The following is a 26686-nucleotide window of genomic DNA, read 5'->3' on the forward strand; positions in this document are numbered from 1 at the left end:
CTATCAGTATTTTTGCAACTGTCCTAAGACAAACATATGCACACATTTCTGTTGAATATGTATACGATCTCAGGAATGAACTTGCTAGGTCATAGGGTAAGCAGATGTCTAGCTTGAGTAGATCTTGCCCTTTTTTTTGCCCCCCCCCCCCAAGTTACACGAATTTCTCCACATTCTTGACACCACTTGATACTTTGCTTTAGCTATTTTGGTGGGGGTGGTTTTAATGGTCTTTTCCTTGATGGCTAATGAAGTAAAAAACCACTTCCTATTTATTGACTGGTTGGATAATTTATCAAACCACCTGTTCAGAAGTTTACCCATTTTCATTTTGTGTGTCAGTCATATTCTTATTGATCTGTAGGTATTCTTTTTAAAATTTGCATATTTCAATTCAATTTTGAACTATTTTCACATGCACACAAATAATTGGCATACGTCAGTTGTCTTAAGGTGAAAAACTGTCACAAGTACTTTCACCCAAGTTAAAAAAAATTGTTAATCCTGAACATGAAAACCTGTAACAAATTTAAATTAATGATATAAAACTCATTATTTGTAGTTTTCCCCTTGTGAAGATCTAAAATAAAAACATAAAATAACTGATCTGTGTCAGTCACAGCATAGATGCTCCTTTAATTTTTTTTTTTTGGTCTCAAAATTTTTTAGTTTATTTGAATTGGAACCCAAATAATTTATATATTGGAAGTTGATTGATGTGCTTCTTCAGTCTCTTTTTGTCTACAGGTAGCCCCTCCATCCGTATGTGTCTATCTCCCCCATCCCCGCCCCCATTTTGTTGAAGAAATTGGATCATTTGCCCATAGAGTTCCCACATTTAGGATTTTGCAGAAAGTATCCCAGTGGTTGTGCCTGTATTTGTGGAAAATTGCTAGCTAGATTCTAGGTCAGATTTAAGTTTCATTTTTTTTGTATTGCTTTAGGTTTTTAAATAAGGAAGTAAGGCTAGTCTATAAAAGGAATTGAAAAAACTAGGAAAAGTTATCTACAAAAGTAGCTTATTCATTTTCCACTTCCTTAAACTGACTTTCATGTGATTTTTTTCCCACTTTTTTAATTGTGAAAAATAACATAAATACAGAAAAGCAATAAACATCAAAGCACAGCACAACAATTAGCTGTAGAACAGATTTCAGAGTTTGGTACAGGCTACAGTTCCACAATTTTAGGTTTTTACTTCTAGCTGCTCCACAACACTGGAGACTAAAAAAAATATCAGTATAATGATTCAGCAGTTATACTCACCTGTTAAATTCTGTCTTCTCTGTATAACTCCACCATCTCCTCAGATAGTTTTCCCACTCTTTAGGAGTATCTGGGCTATGTCCATTCTAGCTTTTTCATGTTGAAAGGGGCTGCAGTAATATGGGATGGGGGATGGAACTAGTTGAGCATTTTTTTAAAAATTTATTTATTTATTAATTTAAAAAATTTAACAAACGAACAAAAACATTAACATATGATCATTCTGTTCTACATATATAATCAGTAATTCACAATATCATCACATAGTTGCATATTCATCATTTCTTAGAACATTTGCATCAACTCAGAAAAAGAAATAAAAAGACAACAGAAAAAGAAATAAAACGAAAACAGGAAAAAAAAATTATATATACCATACCCCTTATTCCTTGCTTTCATAGATCACTACCATTTCAAACTAAATTTATTTTAACATTTGTTCCCCCTATTATTTATTATTATTCCATATGTTCTACTCGTCTGTTCACAAGGTAGATAAAAGGAGCGTCAGACACAAGGTTTTCACAATCACGCAGTCACATTGTGAAAGCTACATCATTATTCAATCATCATCAAGAAACATGGCTACTGGAACACAGCTCTACATTTTCAGGCAGTTCCCTCTAGCCTCTCCATTATATCTTGAATAACTTGATGATATCTACTTAATGCGTAAGAATAATCTCCAAGATAATCTCTGACTCTGGAATCTCTCAGCCATTGACACTTTGTCTTATTTCACTCTTGCTCCTTTTGGTGGAGAAGGTTTTCTCAATCCCTTGATGCTGAGTCTCAGCTCATTCTAGGATTTCTGTCCTACATTGCCAGGAAGGTCCACAACCCTGGGAGTCATGTCCCACGTAGACAGGGGGAGGGTGGTGAGTTTGCTTGTTGTGTTGACTGGAGAGAGAGGCCACATCTGAGCAACAAAAGAGGCTCTTGTGGGGGTGACTCTTAGGCCTAAATTTTAAGTAGTCTTGACCTATCCTTTGTGGGGTTAAATTTCATATGAAAACACCCCAAGACTGGGGGCTCAGACTATAGCTTTGGTTGTCCACACTGCTTGTGAGAATATCAAAAATTCAACTTGGGGAAGTTGAATTTCTCCCCGTTCTCACCATTCCCCGAAGGGAACTTTGAAAACACTTTTCCACTCACTGATTGAATCACTCTGGGATTCATTGGGGCATCACTCTGGACAAACCAATAAAATCTCATGTCCTACCCAAGATTCCAAGTACTTATAGTGTCCAATCAAGCTATCTACATAAGTTATATTAGGAAATGCACTAGTCAAAGTATAAATTTTGTACCAAATAAACATTTTTTGCTTTAGTCTCACACATAAGGTGAAATTTTAAAACATTAATTACCATCTATTTTCAGCACCCTGCAGGAATGACATTCCTTTGTCCTTCCTCATGCAAAAACATTTTTAAAATTTGTACATTTAGTCACTATTATTATACACTCTAGGCACTCCTAGATTATACCATCGCAAACTTTATCATCTTTTTTCTGATTGCATTTATGCCCCCAGCCCTCCTCCCTCTATCATTCTCACATGCAGCTTCACTCAATGTTTTAACATAGTTGTATTTAGTTGATCTTCTAGAGAGGCCTGGCCTTTCTGCATTTCAGGACTTATCTGGCTTAGGAACCCATCTGGAGGTTGTAGATTTCTGGAAAGTAATCATAATGCATGGAATCTGTATAGAATCTCAGATAAAGCCCTAGGTGTTCTTTAGGGTTGACAGGAATGGTTTTTGTTGGGGTTTGGCAAACTATGGTAGGTAGCAGTGTCTGGCTGAAGCTTACATTTGAAAGTAACCTTCAGAGTAGCCTCTTGACTCTATTTGAACTTGCTCAGCCACTGATACTTTATTTATTACACTTCTTTTCCCCCTTTTATTCAAGGCAGCATTGTCAATCCTGTGGTGCCAGGGCCAGGCTCATCCCTGGGAGTGATATCCCACTTGCAGGGAGATTTTTTTTTTTAATTTATTTATTAATTAAAAAAAAATAAAGAAACAAAATAAAACAGCATACATATCAGTAATTCACAATATCATCACTTAGTTGCATATTCATCATTTCTTAGAACATTTGCATTAATTCTGAAAAAGAAATAAAAAGACAATAGAAAAAGAAATAAAATGAACACAGGAAAGAAAAAAAAAGATTATACCTACCATACCCCTTACTCCTTGCTTTCATTGATCACTAGCATTTAAACTAAATTTATTTTAGCATTTGTTCCCCCTATTATTTATTTTTATTTCATATGTTCTACTCCTTTGTTGACAAGGTAGATAAAAGGAGCATCAGACACAAGGTTTTCACAATCACACAGTCACATTGTGACAGCTGTATCATTATTCAATCATCCTCAAGAAACATGGCTACAGGAACACAGCTCTACATTTTCAGGCAGTTCCCTCCAGCCTCTCCATTACATCTTGAATAGCAAGATGATATCTACTTGATGTATAAGGATAACCTCCAGGATAACCTCTCGACTCTGTTTGGAATCTCTCAGCCATTGACACTTTGTCTCATTTCCCTCTTCCCCCTTTTGGTCGAGAAGGTTTTCTCAATCCCTTGATGCTGAGTCTCCGTTCATTCCAAAATCTCTGTCCCACGTTGCCAGGAAGTCCACACCCCTGGGAGTCATGTCCCACGTAGAGAGGGATAGGGTGGTGAGACTGCTTGTTGTGTTGGCTGGAGAGAGGGGCCAAATCTGAGCAACAAAACAGGCTCTCTTGGGGGTGACTCTTAGGCCTAAATTTTAAGTAGGCTTGACCTATCCTTTGCGGGGTTAAGTTTCATATGAACAAATCCCAAGACTGGTGGCTCTGCCTATAGCTTTGGTTGTCCACACTGCTTGTGAGAATATCAAGAATTCAACTTGGGAAAGTTGAATTTCTCCCTCTTCTCACCACTTCCCGAAGGGGGCTTTGCAGATACTTTTCCACTCACTGATCGAATCACTCTGGGATTCATCGGGGCATCACTCTGGACAAACCAGCAAAATCTCATGTCCTACCTGAGATTCCAAGTACTTATGGCGTTCAATCAAACTATCTACATAAGTTATATTAGGAAATGCACTAGTGAAAATATAAATTTTGTCAGTAATCAACATTTTTTGCTTTAGTCTCACACAGAAAGTGACATTTTAGACATTTTAGAATATTAATTACCGTCCTCAAAGGGGAAAAACTGAAAACCTTCCCCCTAAGATCAGGAACAAGACAAGGATGTCCACTATCACCACTGTTACTCAACATTGTGTTGGCAGTTCTAGCCAGAGCAATTAGACAAGAAAAAGAAATAGAAGGCATCAAAATTGGAAAGGAAGAAGTAAAACTATCACTGTTTGCAGATGATATGATACCATATGTCATAAACCCTGATTGTTATGTCTTCTTGTTTAATTTTTCCTTTTATTAGTACATAGTGTCCTTCTTTGTCTCTTTTAACTGTTTTACATTTGAAGTCTAATTTTTTGGATATTAGTATAGCTACTTCTGCTCTTTTCTGGTTGTTATTTGCATGAAATATCTTTTCCCAACCTTTCACATTCAACCTGTGTTATCTTTTGGTCTAAGATGTGTTTCCTGTAGACAGCATATAGAAGGATCCTGTTTTTTAATTCATTCTGCCAGTCTATGTCTTTTGATTGGGGAGTTCAATGCATTAACATTTAGTGTTTTACTGTTTGGGTAGTACTCTCCTCTACCATTTTGCCTTTTGTATTTTATTTTATTTTATTTTATTTTTTTAAATTTTTTTTATTAATCAAAAAAAAGAAAAGAAATTAACCCAACATTTAGAAATCATACCATTCTACATATGCAATCAGTAATTCTTAACATCATCACATAGATGCACGATCATCATTTCTTAGTACATTTGCATCGATTTAGGAAAAGAACTAGCAAAACAGCAGAAAAAGATATAGAATGTTAATATAGAGAAGAGAATTAAAATAATAATACTAATAATATATATATATAAAAAGGAAAAAGAAAAAAAAACAAAAACAAAAGATACAAACACACAAACAAACAAACAAAAAACCATATTTCAGGTGCAGCTTCATTCAGTGTTCCAACCTAGTTACATTACACTTAGGTATTATTGTGCTGTCCATTTTTGAGTTTTTGTATCTAGTCCTGTTGCACAGTCTGTATCCCCTCAGCTCCAATTACCCATTATCTTACCCTGTTTCTAACTCCTGCTGGTCTCTGTTACCAATGATATATTCCAAGCTGATTCTCGAATGTCGGTTCACATCAGTGGGACCTTACATTATTTGTCCTTTAGTTTTGGGCTAGACTCACTCAGCATAATGTTCTCTAGGTCCATCCATGTTATTACATGCTTCATAAGTTTAGTCTGTCTTAAAGCTGCATAATATTCCATCGTAGGTATACGCCACAGTTTGTTTAGCCACTCGTCTGTTGATGGACATTTTGGCTGTTTCCATCTCTTTGCAATTGTAGATAATGCTGCTATAAACACTGGTGTGCAAATGTCAGTCTGTGTCTTTGCCCTTAAGTCCTTTGAGTAGATACCTAGCAGTGGTATTGCTGGGTCGTAATCCATTCTGCCATTCTATGTCTTTTGATTGTGAAATTCAGTCCATTAACTTTTAGTATTATTACTGTTTGGATAATATTTTCCTCTACCATTTTGGCTTTTGTATTATATATATTATATCTGATTTTCCTTCTTTCTACACTTTACTCCATACCTCTCTCTTCTGTCTTTTCGTATCTGACTCTAGTGCTCCCTTTAGTATTTCTTGCAGAGCTGGTCTCTTGGTCACAAATTCTCTCAGTGACTTTTTGTCTATAAATGTTTTAATTTCTCCTTCATTTTTGAAGGACAATTTTGCTGGATATAGGAGTCTTGGTTGGCAGTTTTTCTCTTTTAGTAATTTAAATATATCATCCCACTGTCTTCTAGCTTCCATGGTTTCTGCTGAGAAATCTACACATAGTCTTATTGGGTTTCCCTTGTATGTGACAGATTGTTTTTCTCTTGCTGCTTTCAAGATCCTCTCTTTCTCTTTGACCTCTGACATTCTAACTAGTAAGTGTCTTGGAGAACGCCTATTTGGGTCTATTCTCTTTGGGGTGCGCTGCACTTCTTGGATCTGCAAATTTAGGTCTTTCATAAGAGTTGGGAAATTTTCAGTGATAATTTCTTCCATTAGTTTTTCTCCTCCTTTTCCCTTCTCTTCTCCTTCTGGGACACCCACAACACGTATATTTGTGCGCTTCATATTGTCATTCAGTTCCCTGATCCCCTGCTCAAGTTTTTCCATTCTTTTCCCTATAGTTTCTGTTTCTTTTTGGAATTCAGATGTTCCATCCTCCAGTTCACTAATTGTAGCTTCTGTCTCTTTGGATCTACCATTGTAGGTATCCATTGTTTTTTCCATTTTTTCTTCTTTGTCCTTCACTCCCATAAGTTCTGTGATTTGTTTTTTCAGATTTTCTATTTCTTCTTTTTGTTCAGCCCATGTCTTCTTCATGTCCTCCCTCAATTTATTGATTTGGTTTTTGAAGAGTTTTTCCATTTCTGTTCGTATATTCAGCATTAGTTGTCTCAGCTCCTGTATCTCATTTGAACTATTGGTTTGTTCCTTTGACTGGGCCATATCTTCAATTTTCCGAGCATCATCCATTATTTTCTGCTGGTGTCTGGGCATTTGATCAGATTTCCCTGGGTGTGGGACCCAGCTGGTTGAAAGCTTTTTCTGTGAAATCTCTGGGCTCTGTTTTTCTTTTCCTGCCCAGTAGGTGGCGCTCGTCTGTCTGCACGGCAGTCGGCCCGGGAAACCGCGCGTGGAGGCGGGGGTCGCTGGCCACCGCGGCTTGGAAGAGTGCTGGTCCTAATTGCCCAGCTGGCCCGAAATGCCAAGCATGACGGGAGGGCCCCGCTATCCAACGTTCCCAGTCAGACCGGGGAGCCACATGCGTGGAGGGGACCCCAGTCGCCAGCCGCCCCGGCCGGGAAAACGCGCGCCCTTCGGGTATCTCACCGCAGCAGATTCTCCCTGCCCGTTCAGCTGTTCCAGAATGGGGTACGCTGTCTTTTTGGTCTCTGTCGTGACTCCGGGAGTTGTTTCGTATTGTTTCTGTTTCTTTAGTTGCTTTTCTGGAGGAGGAACTAAGACCCGCGCGTCTTACTAAGCCGCCATCTTCTCCGGAAGTCGCCTTTTGTATTTTATATGTCATATCTAACTTTCCTTCTTTCTACACTCTTCTCCACACTTCTCTCTTCTGTCTTTTCGTATCTGTCTCTAGTGCTCCCTTTAGTATTTCTTGCAGAGCTGGTGTCTTGGTTACAAATTCTCTCAGTGATTTTTTGTCTGTAAATGTTTTAATTTCTCCCTCATTTTTGAAGGACAATTTTGCTGGGTATAGAATTCTTGGTTGGCAGTTTTTCTCTTAGGAATTTAAATATATCATCCCACTGTCTTCTCGCCTCCATGGTTTTTGCTGAGAAATCTGCACATAGCCTTATTGGGTTTCCCTTGTATGTGATGGATTGCTTTTCTCTTCCTGCTTTCAAGATCCTCTCTTTCTCTTTGACCTCTGACATTCTGACTAGTAAGTGTCTTGAAGAACATGTGTTTGGATCTATTCTGTTTGGGGTACGCTGCACTTCTTGGATCTGTAATTTTAGGTCTTTTGTAAGAGTTGGGAAATTTTCAGTGATAATTTCTTCCATTAGTTTTTCTCCTCCTTTTCCCTTCTCTTCTTCCGGGACACCCACAACATGTATATTTGTGCTCTTCATATTATCATACAGTTCCCTCAGTCCCTGCTCATATTTTTCTATTTTTTTCCGTATAGTTTCTGTGTCTTGTCGGATTTCAGATGTTCCATTCTCCAGTTCACTAATCCTAACCTCTGTCTCTTGAAATCTACTATTGTAGGTTTCCATTGTTTTTTCTCATCTCTTCTACTGTACCTTTCATCCCCATAAGTTCTGTGATTTGTTTTTTCAGATTTTCTATTTCTTATTTTTGTTCATTCCTTGCCTTCTTCGTATCCTCCCTCAATTCATTGATTTGTTTTTTGATGAGGTTTTCCATGTCTGTTCGTACATTCTCAATTTGTTGTTTCAGCTCTTGTATCTCATTTGAACTATTCGTTTGTTCCTTTGACTGGGCCATATCTTCGATTTTCCTGGTGTGATTTGTTATTTTTTACTGGCACCTAGACATTTAATTACCTTAATTAGGTTATTCTGGAGATTGCTTTCACTTCTCTTACCTAGGGTTTTCTTGCTAGATGAATTTGTTGTCTGTCTGTTCTTTGACCTTCAGTTCAGCTTTTTCTGAACTTCTAGCTTAGGTTTTGTTTAACAGAGGATAATTTTTCAGGTCTTATTTTTTTGTTTCTTGCCCTACTTGTACGGTGCCTTTTCCCTCCCCACCCTTAGGAGGGTCTACGTTGGTATTATAGACTTCCAGCCGGGTTTTACCGGACTGAACTGGCCTCCTATCAGGGGTAAGGAGTCACCTGCATCAGTTTTCCCATCAGGTTAAAAGACTTTCCTCTGAAGTCTCTGGGTTCTGTTTTTCTTATCCTGCCCAGTATGTGGCGCATCTGCTTGCGGGTCGCACCAGCAAAAGATGATGCGGCACTTTTAACTTTGGAAGACTCTCCCTGCTGGGGGTGTGGTGGAGACGGAGGAGAGGTTGTAGGCTGGTTTTAATGGCTTCAAATTGCCCGGCCCTGAGGTCTGAATTCCTTGAGAGAGGGATTCCACCTGAGTTGGGCTTCACCCCTCCCCTGGGGAAGGCACAGGTGGGAGACAGCCCTGAAAGCAGCCCGTTTCTGCCTATGCCTGGGTCAGTTGCAGCCCGAGAAGTCTCGCAGCTGAATCTAGAGGCTGCCAAGTCTCCGTAGAAACACAGCCACTAAAACCTCTGTTTCCTTCCCTTTCCTCTTTTTCCATGAGCCCAATGAGCGAACTCTGCCTTGATCAGGTTTAGAGTCTCTTTCCTTTCCCTCTGGGAAGCCACCTGTGGGGAAGGGGCACTGGGCACCGGCCACCGCAGCTTGGAGAACTCATGGTTTTGGGGAGGCTTGCAGCCGGTCCAGCTGGTCCAGACTGGGATATGCTGTGTGTGCAGTCACTGACGTGGCTCCGGGAGCTGTTCTGTGCTGTTTCTGGTTATTTAGTAGTTGTTCTGGAGGATGAACTAAAATGTGCACATTGCTAAGTTGCCATCTTGGCCCCTCCTCTGCAGGGAGATTTTCACCTTTGGATCTCATGTACCCCTTAGGGAGGAGGTTAATAATTTCACTTGCAGAGTCGGGCTTAAAGAGAGAGAGTGTAGGCATTCTTTAAAAACACACACACACACATACACACACACACAACTTTTTATATTGAAATAATTCCAAACCTTCAGGACAGATGCAAATATAATACAAATCCCATGAAGAGAGCACCCAATGCCAGATACCAAATCCAGATACCAAATGCACGAACTTTTAACATTTTACTACTTCTGCTGTATCATTTCTATCTGTTTTAGTTTGTTAAATGCTGATGGAATGCGATATACCAGAAATGGAATGCCTTTTAAAAGGGAATTTAATGTTGCAAGTTAATAAGTTCCAAGGCCATAAAAATGTCCAAACTAAGGCATCCTTGACTAAGATGCCTTGACTCAAGAAAGGCTGATATATGTCACATGGGGGATGTCTGCTGGTCCCTATTCCTGTATTCACTGCTTCCAGCTTCTGATGCCAGTACTTTCCTCTTTAAGTGTATGTGGGCATTTGCTTAGCTCCTCTTGGACCCATCTGGGTTCTGGCTTGCTTAGCATCTTCATTGGAAGGCACTTGGTGACATCTGCTGGGCTCTGCATCTCCGAATGTCCCCTTCTAGGCCTCTACTCTCTCTGTCGGCACTCCAAGCATAACCAAATGTTGGCATCTCTGTCAGTTCTCAGCTTTTTCCAAAATGTTTCCCCTTTTAAGAACTCCAGTAAAACTAATCAACACCCACCTTGAATGGGCAGAGTCACATCACCATCTAATCAAAAGGTCCCTCCCACAACTGGGTTTGTCACATCTCCATGGAAGAAATCCCAAGTTTCCACCCCATAGTATTGAATCAGGTTTAGAAGAAACACATCTTCCCCCACAAGATTGGTTCAGGAAAAAGAACATGTCTTTTTGGGGGTATATAACAGTTACAACTGGCACACTATCCATCTGTCTATATCTACCTGTCTATCTTCTAAACATTTGAGAGTAGAGTGTTTATGTCATGCTCCTTCTATATTTCCATGTACTTCATGTACATTTCCTAAGAACATGAACATGTAACCACCTTAAGTTAAGTTATGCTCAAGAAATAGAACACGGAATGTAAATTGTAAGCTTTATATAAAATTTTTGCGTATGTCCCAATATCCTTTGGGCCTTTTTACTTCCATTATTAGCATCAGTCTAAGATCATGTACATTGTCTATTTTTTCTAAGGACGCCCACACTTAGGCATGTTTACTGGCTGAAAGTAAATGAAGAAAAGGGGAAAGAGGGTAAAGGAGAAGAAAAAAGGGAGAGAAGAAGAGAAAGAAGGATGATGAGGAGGAAGGAGAGAAGAGCTGAAAGCAGAGTCCAACTCCAGGTGTTAAGGATTGCTTCACTTTGATAAGGAGAGAAAACTCTTTCTTACTGAGTCAGATAAGAATAAGGCAGAGATGCTATAGATACAATTAGATTTTTTCTTTTTCTTTTTTTCGATTAGAGAAGTTGTGGGTTTGCAGTCAAAAGTAAGCCCCCCATTAATACTTTGCATTGATTTGGTACCTTGGTTACAATTAATGAAAAAAATATTAAAATTGTACTATTAACTATAGTCCATAGTTTACATTAGGGTATATTTTCCTCCATATGCTACCCTATTAATACCTTATATTACTGTACTATATTTGTTGTAATTCATGAAAGAATATTTTTATAATTATTCTATTATCTATAGTCCAACATTTACAGTAGGGTCCACTGTGTTGTATAGCCCTGTTTTCTCTTTTAATTTTTATTCTAGTATCTTCTATACAACCTGAAATTTCCACTTACAACTGCATTCACTTATTAATTGAATATTCTTAATTACACTTACAGTGTTGTGCTTCCATCATCACCACTATCCATTTCCAAAACTTTACAATCAACCTAAATAGAAATTCTGTACAGATTAAGTGTTAACTTTCCATTCTCTACCCCCAACCCAGCCATGGTAACCTATATTCTAGAGTCCAACTCTTGAGTTTGCTTATTCTAATTATTTCATATCAGTGAGGCATCAAAATTATATGACACGCAGAGATTTGTGGCATTGGCTAGTAAATCATGGGGTGCCTACAAATACAATAGAAGGGCAGTCTACTAAATTCTTGTTGGAGCTGTATAAACAAAAGAGTTCTAGGTCAAGGGAACAGAAGTCTAACCTGAATTACAAAAACACAGAGTCACGGCCCCTTAACCAATTTCCAGACTTGAAACAGTTTACAGACCCTGAGCCCCTTGAATGAAGGGGAGGCCAGGTCCCTATGGGGAAGAAACCTGTTACACTGCCACAAATTTATACTGTTAACATTCCTCTAAGTCTTCCCCAAGGGGACCGACGGCCTTTTACCAGGGTAACTGTGCATTGAGGAAAAGGAAATGATCAGATATTTCGAGGATTATTAGACACTGGTTCAGAAGTGACATTAATTCCAGGGGACCCAAAACGTCACTCTGGACCACCAGTCAGAGTGGGGGCTTATGGAGGCCAGGTGATCAATGGAGTTTTAGCTCAGGTCTGTCTCACAGTGGGTCCAGTGGGCCCCCGGACCCATCCTGTAGTTATTTCCCCAGTTCCAGAATGTGTAATTGGCATAGACATACTGAGCAACTGGCAGAATCCCCACGTTGGTTCTCTAACTCATGCAGTGAGGGCTATTATGGTGGGAAAGGCCAAGTGGAAGCCACTAGAACTGCCCCTACCAAGCAAAATAGTAAATCAAAAGCAATACCGTATTCCTGGAGGGATTGCAGAGATTACTGCCACTCTTAAGGACTTGAAAGATGCAGGGGTGGTGATTCCCACCACATCCCCTTTCAACTCTCCTATTTGGCCTGTGCAGAAAACAGATGGGTCTTGGAGAATGACAGTGGATTATCGTAAACTCAACCAGGTGGTAACTCCAATTGCAGCTGCTGTTCCAGATGTAGTATCATTGCTTGAGCAAATCAATACATCCCCTGGTACCTGGTATGCAGCTATTGATCTGGCAAATGCTTTTTTCTCAATAGCTATTAGTAAGGACCACCAGAAACAGTTTGCTTTCAGCTGGCAAGGTCAGCAATATACTTTCACTGTCCTACCTCAGGGGTATATCAACTCTCCAGCCCTATGTCACAATCTTGTTCGCAGAGACCTTGATCGTTTCTCCCTCCCACAAGACATCACACTGGTCCATTATATTGATGATATCATGTTGATTGGACCTAGTGAGCAAGACATAGCAACTACTCTAGATTTACTGGTAAGGCATTTGCATGTCAGAGGATGGGAGATAAATCCAACAAAAATACAGGGGCCTTCCACCTCAGTAAAATTTTTAGGTGTCCAGTGGTGTGGGGCATGTCGAGATATCCCTTCTAAGGTGAAGGATAAATTGCTGCATCTGGCCACTCCCACATCCAAAAAAGAGGCACAACGCCTAGTTGGCCTTTTTGGATTTTGGCGGCAACATATTCCTCATTTGGGTGTGCTACTCCGGCCCATTTATCGAGTGACCAGAAAAGCTGCTAATTTTGAGTGGGGACCTGAACAAGAGGAGGCTCTGCGACAGGTCCAGGCTGCTGTGCAAGCTGCTCTGTCACTTGGGCCATATGATCCAGCAGATCCAATGGTGCTGGAAGTGTCAGTGGCAAAAAGAGATGCTGTCTGGAGCCTTTGGCAGGCCCCAATAGGAGAATCACAACGCAGACCCTTAGGATTTTGGAGCAAAGCCTTACCATCTGCTGCAGATAACTACTCTCCTTTTGAGAAACAGCTTTTGGCCTGCTACTGGGCCTTAGTAGAGACTGAACGCTTAACCATGGGCCACCAAGTTACCATGAGACCTGAGTTGCCTATCATAAGTTGGGTGTTGTCTGACCCACCAAGCCATAAAGTTGGGCGTGCACAGCAGCACTCTATTGTAAAGTGGAAATGGTATATACGAGATAGAGCCAGAGCAGGTCCTGAAGGCACAAGTAAGTTACATGAAGAAGTGGCCCAAATGCCCATGGTTTCCACTCCTGCTGCCACATTACCTTCTCTTTCCCAGACCAGAGCTATGGCCTCTTGGGGTGTTCCTTACAGTGAATTGACTGAGGAAGAGAAAACTCGGGCCTGGTTTACAGATGGTTCAGCACGATATGCAGGTACCACCCGAAAGTGGACAGCTGCAGCATTACAACCCCTTTCTGGGGTGTCCTTGAAGGACAGTGGTGAGAGGGGAAATCCTCCCAGTGGGCAGAACTTCGAGCAGTGCACCTGGTTGTTCATTTTGCTTGGAAGGAAAACTGGCCAGAGGTGCGTTTGTATACTGACTCATGGGCTGTTGCTAATGGTTTGGCTGGATGGTCAGGGACTTGGAAAGACCATAATTGGAAAATTGGTGACAAAGAGGTCTGGGGAAGAAGTATGTGGATAGACCTTTCTGAGTGGGCTAAAAACATGAAGATATATGTGTCCCATGTGAATGCACACCAGAGGGTGACTTCAGCAGAGGAAGATTTTAATAATCAAGTGGATAAGATGACCCGTTTTATGGATACCAGTCAGCCTCTTTCCCCAGCAACTCCTGTTATTGCCCAATGGGCTCATGAACAAAGTGGTCATGGTGGTAGGGATGGAGGTTATGCATGGGCTCAGCAACATGGGCTTCCACTCACCAAGGCTGACCTGGCTACAGCCACTGCTGAGTGCCCAATCTGCCAGCAGCAGAGACCCACACTCAGCCCCCGATATGGCACCATTCCCCGAGGTGACCAGCCAGCTACATGGTGGCAGGTTGATTACATTGGGCCACTCCCTTCATGGAAGGGGCAGTGATTTGTTCTAACTGGAATAGACACATACTCTGGATATGGGTTTGCTTTCCCTGCATGCAATGCTTCTGCCAAAACTACTATCCGTGGGCTTACAGAATGCCTTATCCATCATCATGGTATTCCACATAGCATTGCTTCGGATCAAGGAACACACTTCACAGCAAATGAAGTGCGAGAATGGGCACATGCTCATGGAATTCTCTGGTCTTACCATGTTCCCCATCATCCAGAAGCAGCTGGATTGATAGAACGGTGGAATGGCCTTTTGAAAACTCAATTACGGTGCCAACTAGGTGGCAAAAACTTGAAAGGCTGGGGTAATGTTCTCCAGGAAGCTGTGTATGCTCTGAATCAGCGTCCACTGTATGGTGCTGTTTCTCCCATAGCCAGGATCCATGGGTCCAGGAACCAAGGGGTGGAAATGGGTGTGGTGCCACTCACTATTACTCCTAGTGATCCACTAGGAAAATTTTTGCTTCCTGTCCCTGCTAACTTGAGTTCTGCTGGTCTACAGGTTTTAGTTCCAAAACAGGGTGTGCTTTCTCCAGGAGAAACAACAGTGATACCACTGAACTGGAAGTTAAGATTGCCACCTGGCCACTTTGGGCTACTTATGCCTCTGGATCAACACACCAAGAAGGGGATTACATTATTGTCTGGGGTAATTGACCCTGACTATCAGAAGGAAGTAGGACTGCAACTACATAATGGAGGTAAAGAAGAGTTTTCTTGGAATATAGGAGATCCCCTGGGGCGTCTATTAGTACTACCATGCCCTGTGATTAAAATCAATGGAAAACTGCAACCACATAATCCAGGCAGGACCACTAATGGCTCTGAGACTTCAGGAATGAAGGTTTGGGTCACCCCACTCCTGGTACCAAGATGTATTAGTTAGGGTTCTCTAGAGAAACAGAATCAACAGGGAACACTTGCAAATATAAAATTTATGAAAGTGTCTCATGTGACCGTAGGAATGCAGAGTCCAAAATTCACAGGGCAGGCTGCGAAGCCGACGACTCCAATGGATGGCCTGGATGAACTCCACAGGAGAGGCTCACCAGCCAAAGCAGGAATGCAACCTGTCTCCTCTGAGTCCTCCTTAAAAGGCTTCCCATGATTGGATTTAGCATCACTAATTGCAGAAGACACTCCCGTTTGGCTGATTACAAATGGAATCAGCTGTGGATGTAGCTGACGTGATCATGACTTAATCCTATGAAATGTCCTCATTGCAACAGACAGGCCAGCGCTTGCCCAATCAGATGAACAGGTACCACAACTTGGCCAAGTTGACACCTGTCCCTAACCATGACAGGCTGTTTGTCTTTTTATTGTTGAGATGTATGCCACTGTGTCTTTAGTTGCTTTTTTTTCAATTATGCAAACTTTATACAACATAAACTTTCCCATCTCACCCACTCTCAAATATACCATTCCCTGGGATGAATCACATTCACAGCGTTGTGCTACCCTCTCCAATGTACATTACCAGAACTTTCCCATCACTCCAAACAGAAACTCTGTACCCCTTATGCATTCACTCCCTCATTCCCTAACCCCACCTCAGCCCCTGGTAAGCTCTACTCTATTTTCTGTTTCTATGAATTTGTATAGTCTAGCTATTTCATGTAAGGGGAATCACACAGTATCTGTCCTTTTGTATCTGACTTATTTCACTCAACATAATGTTTATAAGGGTGATCCATGTTGTCTCATATTGCAGAATTTCATTACTTTCTTTTTTTCAGTTTTAAAGAAACTTTTTTTTTTTAATTTAAGAAATCAAACAATACATTTAGAACCACCAAAAAGAACTTCATTACTTTTTATGGCTAGTATTCCTTGGATATGTAAACTGCATTTTGGTTATCCATTTATCTGCTACTCGAAATTTGAATTGCTTCCACATTTTGGCTAGTGTGAATAATGATCCTGTGAACACTAGTGTACAAATAGCTGTCCAAGTCCTTGCTTTTATTAGTTTTGGGTATATACTTGAAAGTGGATTGTCAGGTCATATGGCTGTTACATATTTAACTTTCTGAGTAACTGCCAAACTATTTTCCATAGCAGCTGCACTATTTTACATTCCCATCAATAATGAATAAGGTTCCCATTTCTCTATATCCTCACCAAACAGTTCTATTCTTTTTTTTCTTTTTTTTTTTTTAAGTAATACTCGTTCTAGTGGGTGCAAGGTGGTATCTCATTGTTGTTTTGATTTGCAATTCCCAATTGACTAATGATATTGACAATCTTTTCATGTGTATATAGACCATTTATGTATCTTCTTTGGAGAAATGTCTGTTCAAGTCTTTTGTCCATTTAATTGGATTGTTTGTCTTTTTGTTGTTGGGTTGTAGAAGTTCTTTATATATTCTGGATATTAAACTCTTATTGGACCCCAACCAAAACCATTCCTGCCAATCCTAAAGAACACCTAAGGTATTAAATAAGATTCTACAAAGGTTCCATGCACTAGAGTAACTTTCCAGAAACCTACAACCTCCTGTTGGATCTCCAGACCAGATAAGTCCTTAGATGCAGAGGGGCCAGCCTCTTCAGAACATCAGCTAGTTCCATCCCCCTATCCCATATTATCGTCAGCCTCTTCCAACATGAAAATGTTAGAATGGGCATAGGCCAAGTACGCCTAAAGGGTGGGAGAAAGATCAAACGTGATGGTGGAGTTATACAGGGAAGGTAGGGTTTAATAAATTAATATGATTGCTGAATGATTATATTGATATTTTTTTTGTCTCCAGTATCTTAGAGCAGCTAGAAGTAAAAACCTAAAATTATGGAATTGTAACCCATACTGAACTCTGAAATGTGTTCTACAACTTATTGTTACACTGTGATTTGAAATTTATTGCTTTTTTTGTGTATATGTTATTTTTAATAAAAATGAAAAAAGGTAAATGCGCTGTTATATGATGTGAACCATTGATTGTACATTTTGGATGATTACGTGGTATGTGAATATATAATATATATCAATAAAAAGTAAATTTAAAAAAGTCAAAGGAGAAGGTAGAGTTAGGAGAAGATAGAATTTAACAAATGAGTATGACTCCTGAATCATTATTGCTATTTCTTTTAGTCTCCAATGTCTTGGAGCAGCCAGAAGGAAAAACCTAAAATTGTGGAACTATAACCCATGTCAAACTCTGAAATCTGTTCTATAACTGATTGTGGTACTGTACTTTGAAGTTTATTGCTTTTTTGTATATATGTTATTTTTCACAATAAAAAAAATCCAGGGGCAAAAAAAAAACCCACCACTTATTGAATATATGGTTTCCAGATATTTTTTCTCATTCTGTCAGTTGTCTTTTCACTTGCTTGATGTCTTTTGATACACAAAAGTTTTCAGTTTTGATGAAATCCAGTTTATTTGTTTTTCTTTCGTTGCTCGTGCTTTTGGTGTGTGTAGGCATTCTTTTCATGTTAGAGGTATGAGTCTTTTGCTGGGTATGTTTTTCAAATATATTTTCCCATTCTTTGAATTACCTTTTCACTCTCTTAGTGGTGTTTTTTGATGCATAAATGGTCTTAATCTTTATATATTCCAGTTTATCAAATTTTGTTTGTTTTGTGCTTTTTGTGTTTTGTTTAAGAAATCTTTGTTTACTCCAAGGTTTTGAAAATATTCTCTGGTCTTCACTAAAATAGTTAATGCTTTACCTTTCATATTTAGATTTGCAGTCCATATAGAATTGTTTTTTGTATGGTGTGAGTGGAGGTTAAAAAGTTTTTTTTATCCATATAAATTGATCCAGCTCTATTTATTGAAAAGACTATTCTTCCCCGTTGTAGTGCTGTCATTGTTGTCATAAATCAGGTGACTAGCAAGTCTAAAGCTAGGGTTATCAGTGTTTATTTTATGTCTTAATTGACCAGTGCCTTGGAGTTCAAATTAATACAATCTTTTGTGTTACTTTACCAAGCATCTATTTTACGTTTCTCACAGGTGTGGACCATGTTTAAGGATTGCTCCAGCATTTAGTTCCATGAGTAATAAATATCCACAGGCAGTTTTCCTGGAGGTAGATGTACATCAGTGTCAGGTAAGTGACGATTCTTTTTTTTTTTTTTTTTTAATTAAATGTATTAGCTTGCAATCCAAAATTAATGTCATCCTTCATGTATTTATGTCTGTGCACACATGGTACTTAGTCCTTTGAAGATAAGAAAAATGTTATGTCAACATGACTATTACAAATGTCATTATAGTTACATTAGTGAACAATTCTTTTTGGAAGCTTCCTTCCAACTCTAAGAATAATGTCTTTATTACTAATTGAGAAACAGTTCTGTAGCTACTTTTTTTCTTTTTTTGGAGTGGGGCTTGTGGAGGCCACAAGTCTTTGTCTTAGTACAATTACATTTCTGGGTATGTTACACCTCTGAGTATGGAAAACAATTTTAGAATGTTTCATGGGTCACAGTTTATAGTTTGGGAATTTGGAGTAGTCAGGACATTACATGTTTATTGTTCAGCACATATGTCATAAAGCATTGCACTGTATTGCTGACCCTTCTTTAGGGTATTCATTATCTCTAGTCTGAAAGTGCTTTATTCTAGAGCTTTGCTATCCAGCATGCTAGGTACTACTTACAGACAGTTATTGTGCACTTGAAATGTGGCAAGTCCAAATTGAGATGTGTCGTAAGTATAAAATGCACATCAGAACTTGAAGATTTATATGAAAGAAAAAATGTAAATTATATCATTAAATGTAGATTGATTATCCATTGAAATATTTCGGATATGGTGGGTTAAATTAAAATTAGTTTCACTTGCTTCTTTTTACTTTTTTATTATGGTTACTATAAAACTTAAAATAACATGCATGACTCGCATTCGTGTCTCATTATTTTCTTTAGGCAGCACTGTATTAGGTCAACTGTGTTTCGTTTTGTTTATTTCATTAATGAGATTTTTTAGAGAAGATATCTTTTTATTATATTTGCTTTCTTTAAACAATCCATGTTACCTCTTCATAGTATTTGAATGTGCAAGTTAACACATTGATTTTGCTATTTCTTTTATGATTGTTATGGAAAATTTAAACCATCATACTTTGATTATTAGCTAACTTTTGTTCATTCCTTAGCCTTTTAAAATTGTGGTTCTAGGACAGAATTTTAAAAGACAACTGTTGTAGGGTGGGCCACAGTGACTCAGCAGGCACACCTACCATGCCAGAGACCCAGGTTCAGTTCCCGGTGCCTGCCCATAAAAAAAAAAAAAAAAAGAAAAAAAAGCAGGAAAAAAAACTGTTGTAATGTGTTTGATGGGAGACCAGACTGGATGGGGGGTTGCAGTATGGAGGAGGGTGTTACCTTTTGTTCATGGACAGATTGGCTCCCATCCTTCAGATATGTACTTTTTCCTGGCAGTGGTGATTTTTGTTAATGTATCTGTACCCTTCTTGGTTACTCCATTTGAGAAACAATATGTACTTATGGAAGACCTTTGTGTTATTGTAAAGTACAGGTTCTGTATGGGAAGCTGATTTACTATTAGATGAAGTATTCACCATTAAAACAGGTAGAAAGGCAGGGTTTTTCTTCATTGTGATTATGAGGGTAATGCCTGTTTGGGACCTCTTTAAGAAATGAGCCTGATTCTTCTTAAATATCAAGTAGAAATAAACTGTTTTATATGTTTTAAATTCATTCTTATGGCATTTAACTTCCATAAAGATGTAGAATGAATATTCAGAGTGCTTTATGATTTATTTTAATTCATAACACTATCTAACTTGCCAATTTTAGGGAACAGCTGCCACCAACAATATATCAGCAACACCTACATTTCTATTCTTTCGAAACAAAGTGAGAATTGATCAGTATCAAGGAGCAGATGCTGTGGGATTAGAAGAAAAAATTAAACAGCACCTAGAAAATGACCCTGGAAGCAATGAGGACACAGATATTCCAAAAGGCTATGTATGTAAACTTAGAAGTGAAATAATTATGTAATATCTTGCAGTTGTCATTATTTGGCTGAAATGAAATTGACTAAAATGCTCTTTAAAATATAGGACTGTTTTCTCAGATTTTATCTTTTACTGGTTCCGAATACTTTCAAATAAGAATTTTTAAAGTAAACTCCTTAGCTATTGGGTTTGTGTATGAATGTCCATGATGCATGTGTTCATGTGTTGTGACCTTAAACCTCACATCGTAAACCATTTATCCTAAATTTCTCTGACCCTTTTTTTGTCTAATTTTTAAAATACTTTAATATCTATTTTCTAACTTTTATTTTGTACTTTTTTACCCCACAACTAAAAAATGGACGTTGGAAAAATTTGCCACTTGTTGACAATTATGTAAAATGACTTTTAAATTGTAACGTATGACCGTTATACATTAAACTCTTTTCACTGTTACTTCTGATAGTTTTCTCTGTCCTTTTGAATGTGTTTCCCTTTTCTGGTACTCTTATTATTATTTTTTAATTTGGTTATTGATTTTTTTCTGGAACCAAATGTGACTTTATTATTGGGTGTGTATTTCTAAATTTTAAAGTAAGTGATTATTCTGCGTACATCTAAATAATAGTTTCTGAAAACTAAATAATATAATTAGCTTATTATGTAATAATGTCTTTATCATTTGAGAGCAATTCAAGAAGGAAATAAAATTCAGGAATTAGTATTTCAGATTTGTTTATGCAGATTGGTACATCCTGCGTACAAAAATATGCATTTTTAATTTTTCTTATAAGGTTATTGTATTAGCAAATTAAAGATAAAATTTTTAAAAAATGTTACCCCAAACAATAAAGAAGTTAAAACTAATATTAAAGCACATATTAAAGCACATATATTAAAGCAGGTTTGTATCTTAGGGCTGCGTTTCCTTTCTGTAAATCCTTTAAATTCACGCTGAATAAGAAGCAACTATAGTTCGGCAAATATAAGAGTTTTTTTTGGTGGGTGGGTGTTTGTGTAAGGAAGTGTCTTTAACAAGTGACACTGTCATTATTTTAAGATAGGCAAGTACAATTAGTATTTATTTTAAACAGAACTGTTAGATGATAATCTGAAATTATAGTAATCCATTTAGAAAGTATGAATATACTGTGTAAGCCAGGGTTGTGACACCTTTTGGAAAATCTTGGAAATTATTTGACTTGTAAACTGTTGTTTATATCTTTGTATTTTTTTCCTTCATTACTAAGGGTGTTTGCATGAAAAAGTCTTATGAGCACAACAGTCCTGCTGTTTAGCTGCAGGGATACTTCCTTATACATCAGCTAAGTGAGATATCAGCGTTTTGGCCTCAGGTAGAAAGTAAGCAGGAAAAAATGAAGTTTTAAGAAATAAAGATGTAGTTTTCATGCAAATGTTGTGAATAAAATGTGAGAAGCTATTAAAATATTTTTATTTCTTTCGATCAGGTGTCAAATCAAGACATTAAACATTTTGAACTGTTCAGACCTTCAGGGTTATTAAGTACTTAAGACTGGTAATATGTTCCTAAGAACATGATTATTCTCACAACACAAGTAGAGATATAATGAGAAGAAGAATCACTGCAAGAAAACTTTTATCTTAAATAGATTTTAAATACAAGCATTGCAAAACTGTATTGACAATTTTGTATAAAATTTGGATTTCTTGGATTAAATAATAGCCTCAGTCATGATGTTTTAACACTTAGAGACTATATAGGCATTGATTTTATGTATCCTATAGTTTTAAAACTCCTGATTTGACTGGAGTTAGAGTAAGGGAGTATAAGAAATTAAAAAAATATTCTTAAGGCTGCATAATTTTAACTCTCTTTAATGAAAAAGAAATACATATATCTCTTATAGCAGTTGTTTGAGGTATTATAAAAGATGTAGGTATACTCAAAAGATTGAGAATCGGGCAGTGCGACTGTGACTTGGTGGCAGAATTCTTGCCTGCCATGCTGGAGACTCGGGTTCAATTCCCAGTGTCTGCTCGTACAGAAAAAAAAGGAAAGATTGAGAATCATTACAGATTCTTATTCAGAACTAAGACTACTTTTGTAATATGACTTTTAGCATTTAAAAATGTCTATTAAAGTTTGGAAAACATTTAAATATTGGGTCTTTGTACTCCCACATTTGCTAAGAGGAGATAGTACATAGTAGGGCTTCAAATAGCCTTCCTTATGCCCTCTAAATCAGGTGTTCCTCTTTCTAGAAGCTTGAATGCTAGGCACTCTTGAATCAAATTTGTATTTGCATGTGTTCTGAATCTTAATGCTTATGCGTGTGTTTCAGTATTCTGACTTCTATCATCCTTTGTGAAAATAAAATCAAATTTTAGATGGTCCTAATTTATATAGGAAATTGACAGACCTTTAACCAAAAACCTTAAGCATGAAAAGGTTTTTCTCTCTTTCCTTTGTGTCTAGTGTTGGCTTTTTTCTCTCTCCCTGCAAAAAAAGGTGAAATAATATAAAAAAGTTGACAGAGTAATACAGGAAGCACCAGTATACCTTTCACCTATGTCTTCAATTGGTAATATTTTGTTATTTTTGCTCTCATTGTCTATTTATCTAATTTTAGCTTATCTTTTGCAAAATAATTTTTAAGTAAGTTGTAGACATCATGATAGTTTTTCTCAAAGTATTTAAGCATATAGCTCCAAAGAACTAGAACATCCTCCTGTATGACCATGATATCATTATCACACTTAAGAAATGTAACATTGGGCAGGCCACGGTGGCTCAGCAGGCAAGAATGCTTGCCTGCCATGCCAGAGGACCTGGGTTTGATTCCCAGTGCCTGCCCATGTTAAAAAAAGAAATGTAACATTGATACAATTCACGGAATAATTAACTCTGATTCAATCATTACAATATCTCTAATACCTTACATTCACATTTCCTTAATTTTTCCCAAAATGTCCTTTATGGCTGGTTCTCCCCATCTAGGATTAAATGAAAAATCATGCATTGCCTTTTGGTCAACTCTCTTTAGTCTTTAGAAACTTTGCCCTGCCTTTTTTTCTTTCATGATTCCCTTTTAAAGTCTAGACCAGACCATTCTAATAATATGGTAGCCATTAGACACATTTGGCTATTGAGCATTCAAAATATAGCTAGCACAAGTTAGAAACTGAATTTTTAACTTTGTTTAATTTTAATTAACTTAATTTTGAATTGTCACATATGGCTAGTGGCCATCTTATTGGACAGTGCATGTCTAGACCATCTGTCTTGTAGCCTGACCCACAATCTGGATTAGTCTGATTTGTTTTCTCAAGATTATTAATGATTTAATCCAGCTGTTTAAATGTTGATATTTGTGTATTGTGTTTCACAATAAGTAAATATAGTAGTTATTTTCAATACCTCATCCAATATTAAGGTATTGGAAGTATTACCACAATGTTGTGTTCATGCTGAGGTCTCAGTCTTAGATGTAGTATTGAAGTAGTGTCTAGGCAGAAGTGAAGACGTTAACACTTAAAATATTTTGTTAAAACTACGTTTCAAAACCAGGTGTTTTCTTGAAGTTCAGAATCAATACTAGAGTAGAATTTTTCTCTGTAGACCTCCTTTTTCCCTCCCTGGGTAACATATTTAACGTATTATTTTGGCTTTGAAATCATTTAGGGCATTCCATGAATAGTTAAGAGTCTTTTATTAATAAATGAAAAGATGCCCGCGATTTGCTTCAAAGTAATTGATAGGGAGAAGGTTAAGGAGTAGGGAATAAAGATGAAACTAGAGTGGCCATTAGTTGATGATTATTGTAGCTATGGGGTCAGTGCAATATTATTCTCTCTATGTGTGTTTGGAATTTTCCATAAGAAAAGCGTATTGAAGTTCTTATTTGTTAGTCAACCTAAAATTTTCATAGAAAAAGTTTTAAAGGGTCCATGGCCAATTTAAGAGTGTGGTAGGCTTTTTTTTTTTTGGATCATATGGATCCTTTAATTTGCATGTTTTCCTAATGCAAAGCACTATTCTTTTAAAAGTCCATCTTGACATTTTATAATCTTAGTGTTAAAGGATTGTTTTCTGATAGCCTTACCAAGTAGATTAAGCTTAGCTTTGGCTTTAATAATTTGTGGTAGATCTTAGTAAAAAATTCCTATGAAAAGATTATTGTGAAGGTTTTAGTAAGTATTTTAAAAGAAATATAAGTTTTCTTTAAAATTATTTAATCTGGAGAGAATCACATTGTGATTTCTTACTAAAATTTTCATATCAATCAAAATTCTTTGCTTAAAGTTTTGATTTATTGTTTTCAGATGGATTTAATGCCTTTTATTAACAAAGCTGGCTGTGAATGTCTTAATGAGAGCGATGAACATGGATTTGACAACTGTTTACGAAAAGACGTGTCCTTCTTGGAATCTGACTGTGATGAACAGGTATTTGAATCCTTAATTTAAGAGTTGTTGGGATCATCAATATTTATGTCTGCTCTTGTTTCTTTGCTGGCCATGTTCCCATCTTATGGTTTATGTCTCACCTTCCCACATGATCAAGTCTTCTTTTTCCTTTTTTTTTTGAGGGGATTGTTTGTACATGGTCTGGAAATTGAACCCGAGTCTCCCACATGGAAAGTGAGTGTTCTGCCCCTGAACCACCCATGCACCCTTCCTCTCCTTTTTATAACCTCCAATTTCTTTGGTCCTTTACGTTCAAAGGTCTATGTACTTTCTCTATTCTTCTATATGAGTATGTACAAAGAAGAGGAGAATTGTAGAACTTCTTGGACTGGCCCCACTGCTGAGTTGAGCCTTTAGCCACTTTGCAGTCCTTTTGCTCATTCATGTGGCCAGCTGTCTATATTTTTTACTCACACAGATGAATTCATTTCTGATAAAAAAGAAACTAGCTAGATGAACAGTCCCTAAACATCTCGCTCCCTCAGGCCCAAATGTGAACCTTTGTTATATTTCCTGCATTGCCCTAGTTGCAGAAAAAGTAGTGTATTACTACCTTGATCAAATTGTCTTTATCTTGGCTGTTCTCTGTCTTAATTTACTTTGTATTCCCCTGTCTCTGGTGTGTCACCACTCCAGTTCATTTTCTACACATGGTCACAAGTTATTTTTCTAAAGTATATATCTGCTTTTGATTTTCTTTTTCTGGAAAGGGTTAAGTGATTTCTCACCTGCTTTAGGAAGACCATGTTAGATTCTTGCTGACTTTGTCTGTTCTGCCTTTCCAATCTCTTCTCCTACTCTCCACCTGGGTTCAGTTCCCTAAACATGCTGTTCTTGTTGTAAGCTGCTGGAATGCAATATACAAAAAACGCAACAGCTTTTAAAAAGAGAAATTTATTAAGTTGCTAGTTTATAGTGCTAAGGCTGTGAAAATGCCCAAAGTAAAGCAAGGCTATAGAAATGTCCAATCTAAGGCATCCAGAAAAAAATACTGGTTTAAGAAGGTTGATGACATTCAGGGTTTTTCTCTCAACTGGAAAGGCATGTGGCAAACATGGCAAGTCTGCTAGCTTTCTTTCCAGGCTTATTGTTTCATGATGCTCCCCCAAGAAGGAAAGGGGCATTTTCCTTCTTTATCTCCAAAGTTCTCTGGCTGCCTGAGGCTCTTTCCCAAATGGTTCCCTCTTAAAGGGCTCCAGTAAACAACCCCACCTTGAATGGGTTAAGACACATCTCCATGGAAACCATCTGATTAAAAGTTACCATCCACAATTGGGTGGATCAGATTTCCATGGAAACCATCAGAAAGGTCCCACCCCAGCAATACTGAATAAGGATTAAAGAACATGGGCTTTTCAGGGGTACACAACAGATTCAAATCAGCACATAGGCCATGCAAATAAATGCTTCTGGTTCTTTCTGTCTGGAATACCCTTCCCAGTGTTCATTTGGCAATTTCCAACTCTTTTTTCAGGAATGAAATATTAGGTTTATTCTCTTTCTTGACCTCCTGCACTAAGGCATACTGGTATCTTTTGTCTTGTTATTGCCATATATACTTTATATATAGTCCTGTTCATACTTCTCTCATTCTTTATAGTGTTCATGTAGGAACTTTATTTCTTATCCCTGGTATCTAACACAGGTCTGGCACATAGGACATACTTAATAGATGATTCAGTATATGAACCAGGGCTTCTGAGAGAGCTATTCTGACACTGTTTTATATCCCAACACCCTTGTGTTGCCTTTCAAATTCATTTATTCATAAAAGTTTAGAATAGAGGTTTGGAGTCTACTGTAGACCTCTGAGAGTTCTATTCTCTTGCATTTTGGATCAAATAGAGTCCATTTATTGAATGATTGTCTACTTTAAATAGTTAA

The 26686-nt window shown here is 37.8% G+C and overlaps 1 protein-coding gene across 1 annotated transcript in view; it reads left to right on the forward strand.

Annotated features, from left to right (window-relative positions):
- TXNL1 (thioredoxin like 1) overlaps nt 1-26686 on the forward strand; it is a 55799-nt gene that overhangs the window by 4275 nt on the left and 24838 nt on the right. Inside the window, exons 2-4 of the mRNA XM_077135382.1 lie at nt 18379-18475; nt 20190-20363; nt 24659-24781. Coding sequence (XP_076991497.1) covers nt 18379-18475; nt 20190-20363; nt 24659-24781 — 394 coding nt within the window. The remainder of the gene's footprint in view (nt 1-18378; nt 18476-20189; nt 20364-24658; nt 24782-26686) is intronic.

Source organism: Tamandua tetradactyla, chromosome 18, assembly GCF_023851605.1.
Source record: "Tamandua tetradactyla isolate mTamTet1 chromosome 18, mTamTet1.pri, whole genome shotgun sequence".
Taxonomy (NCBI): Eukaryota; Metazoa; Chordata; class Mammalia; order Pilosa; family Myrmecophagidae; genus Tamandua; species Tamandua tetradactyla.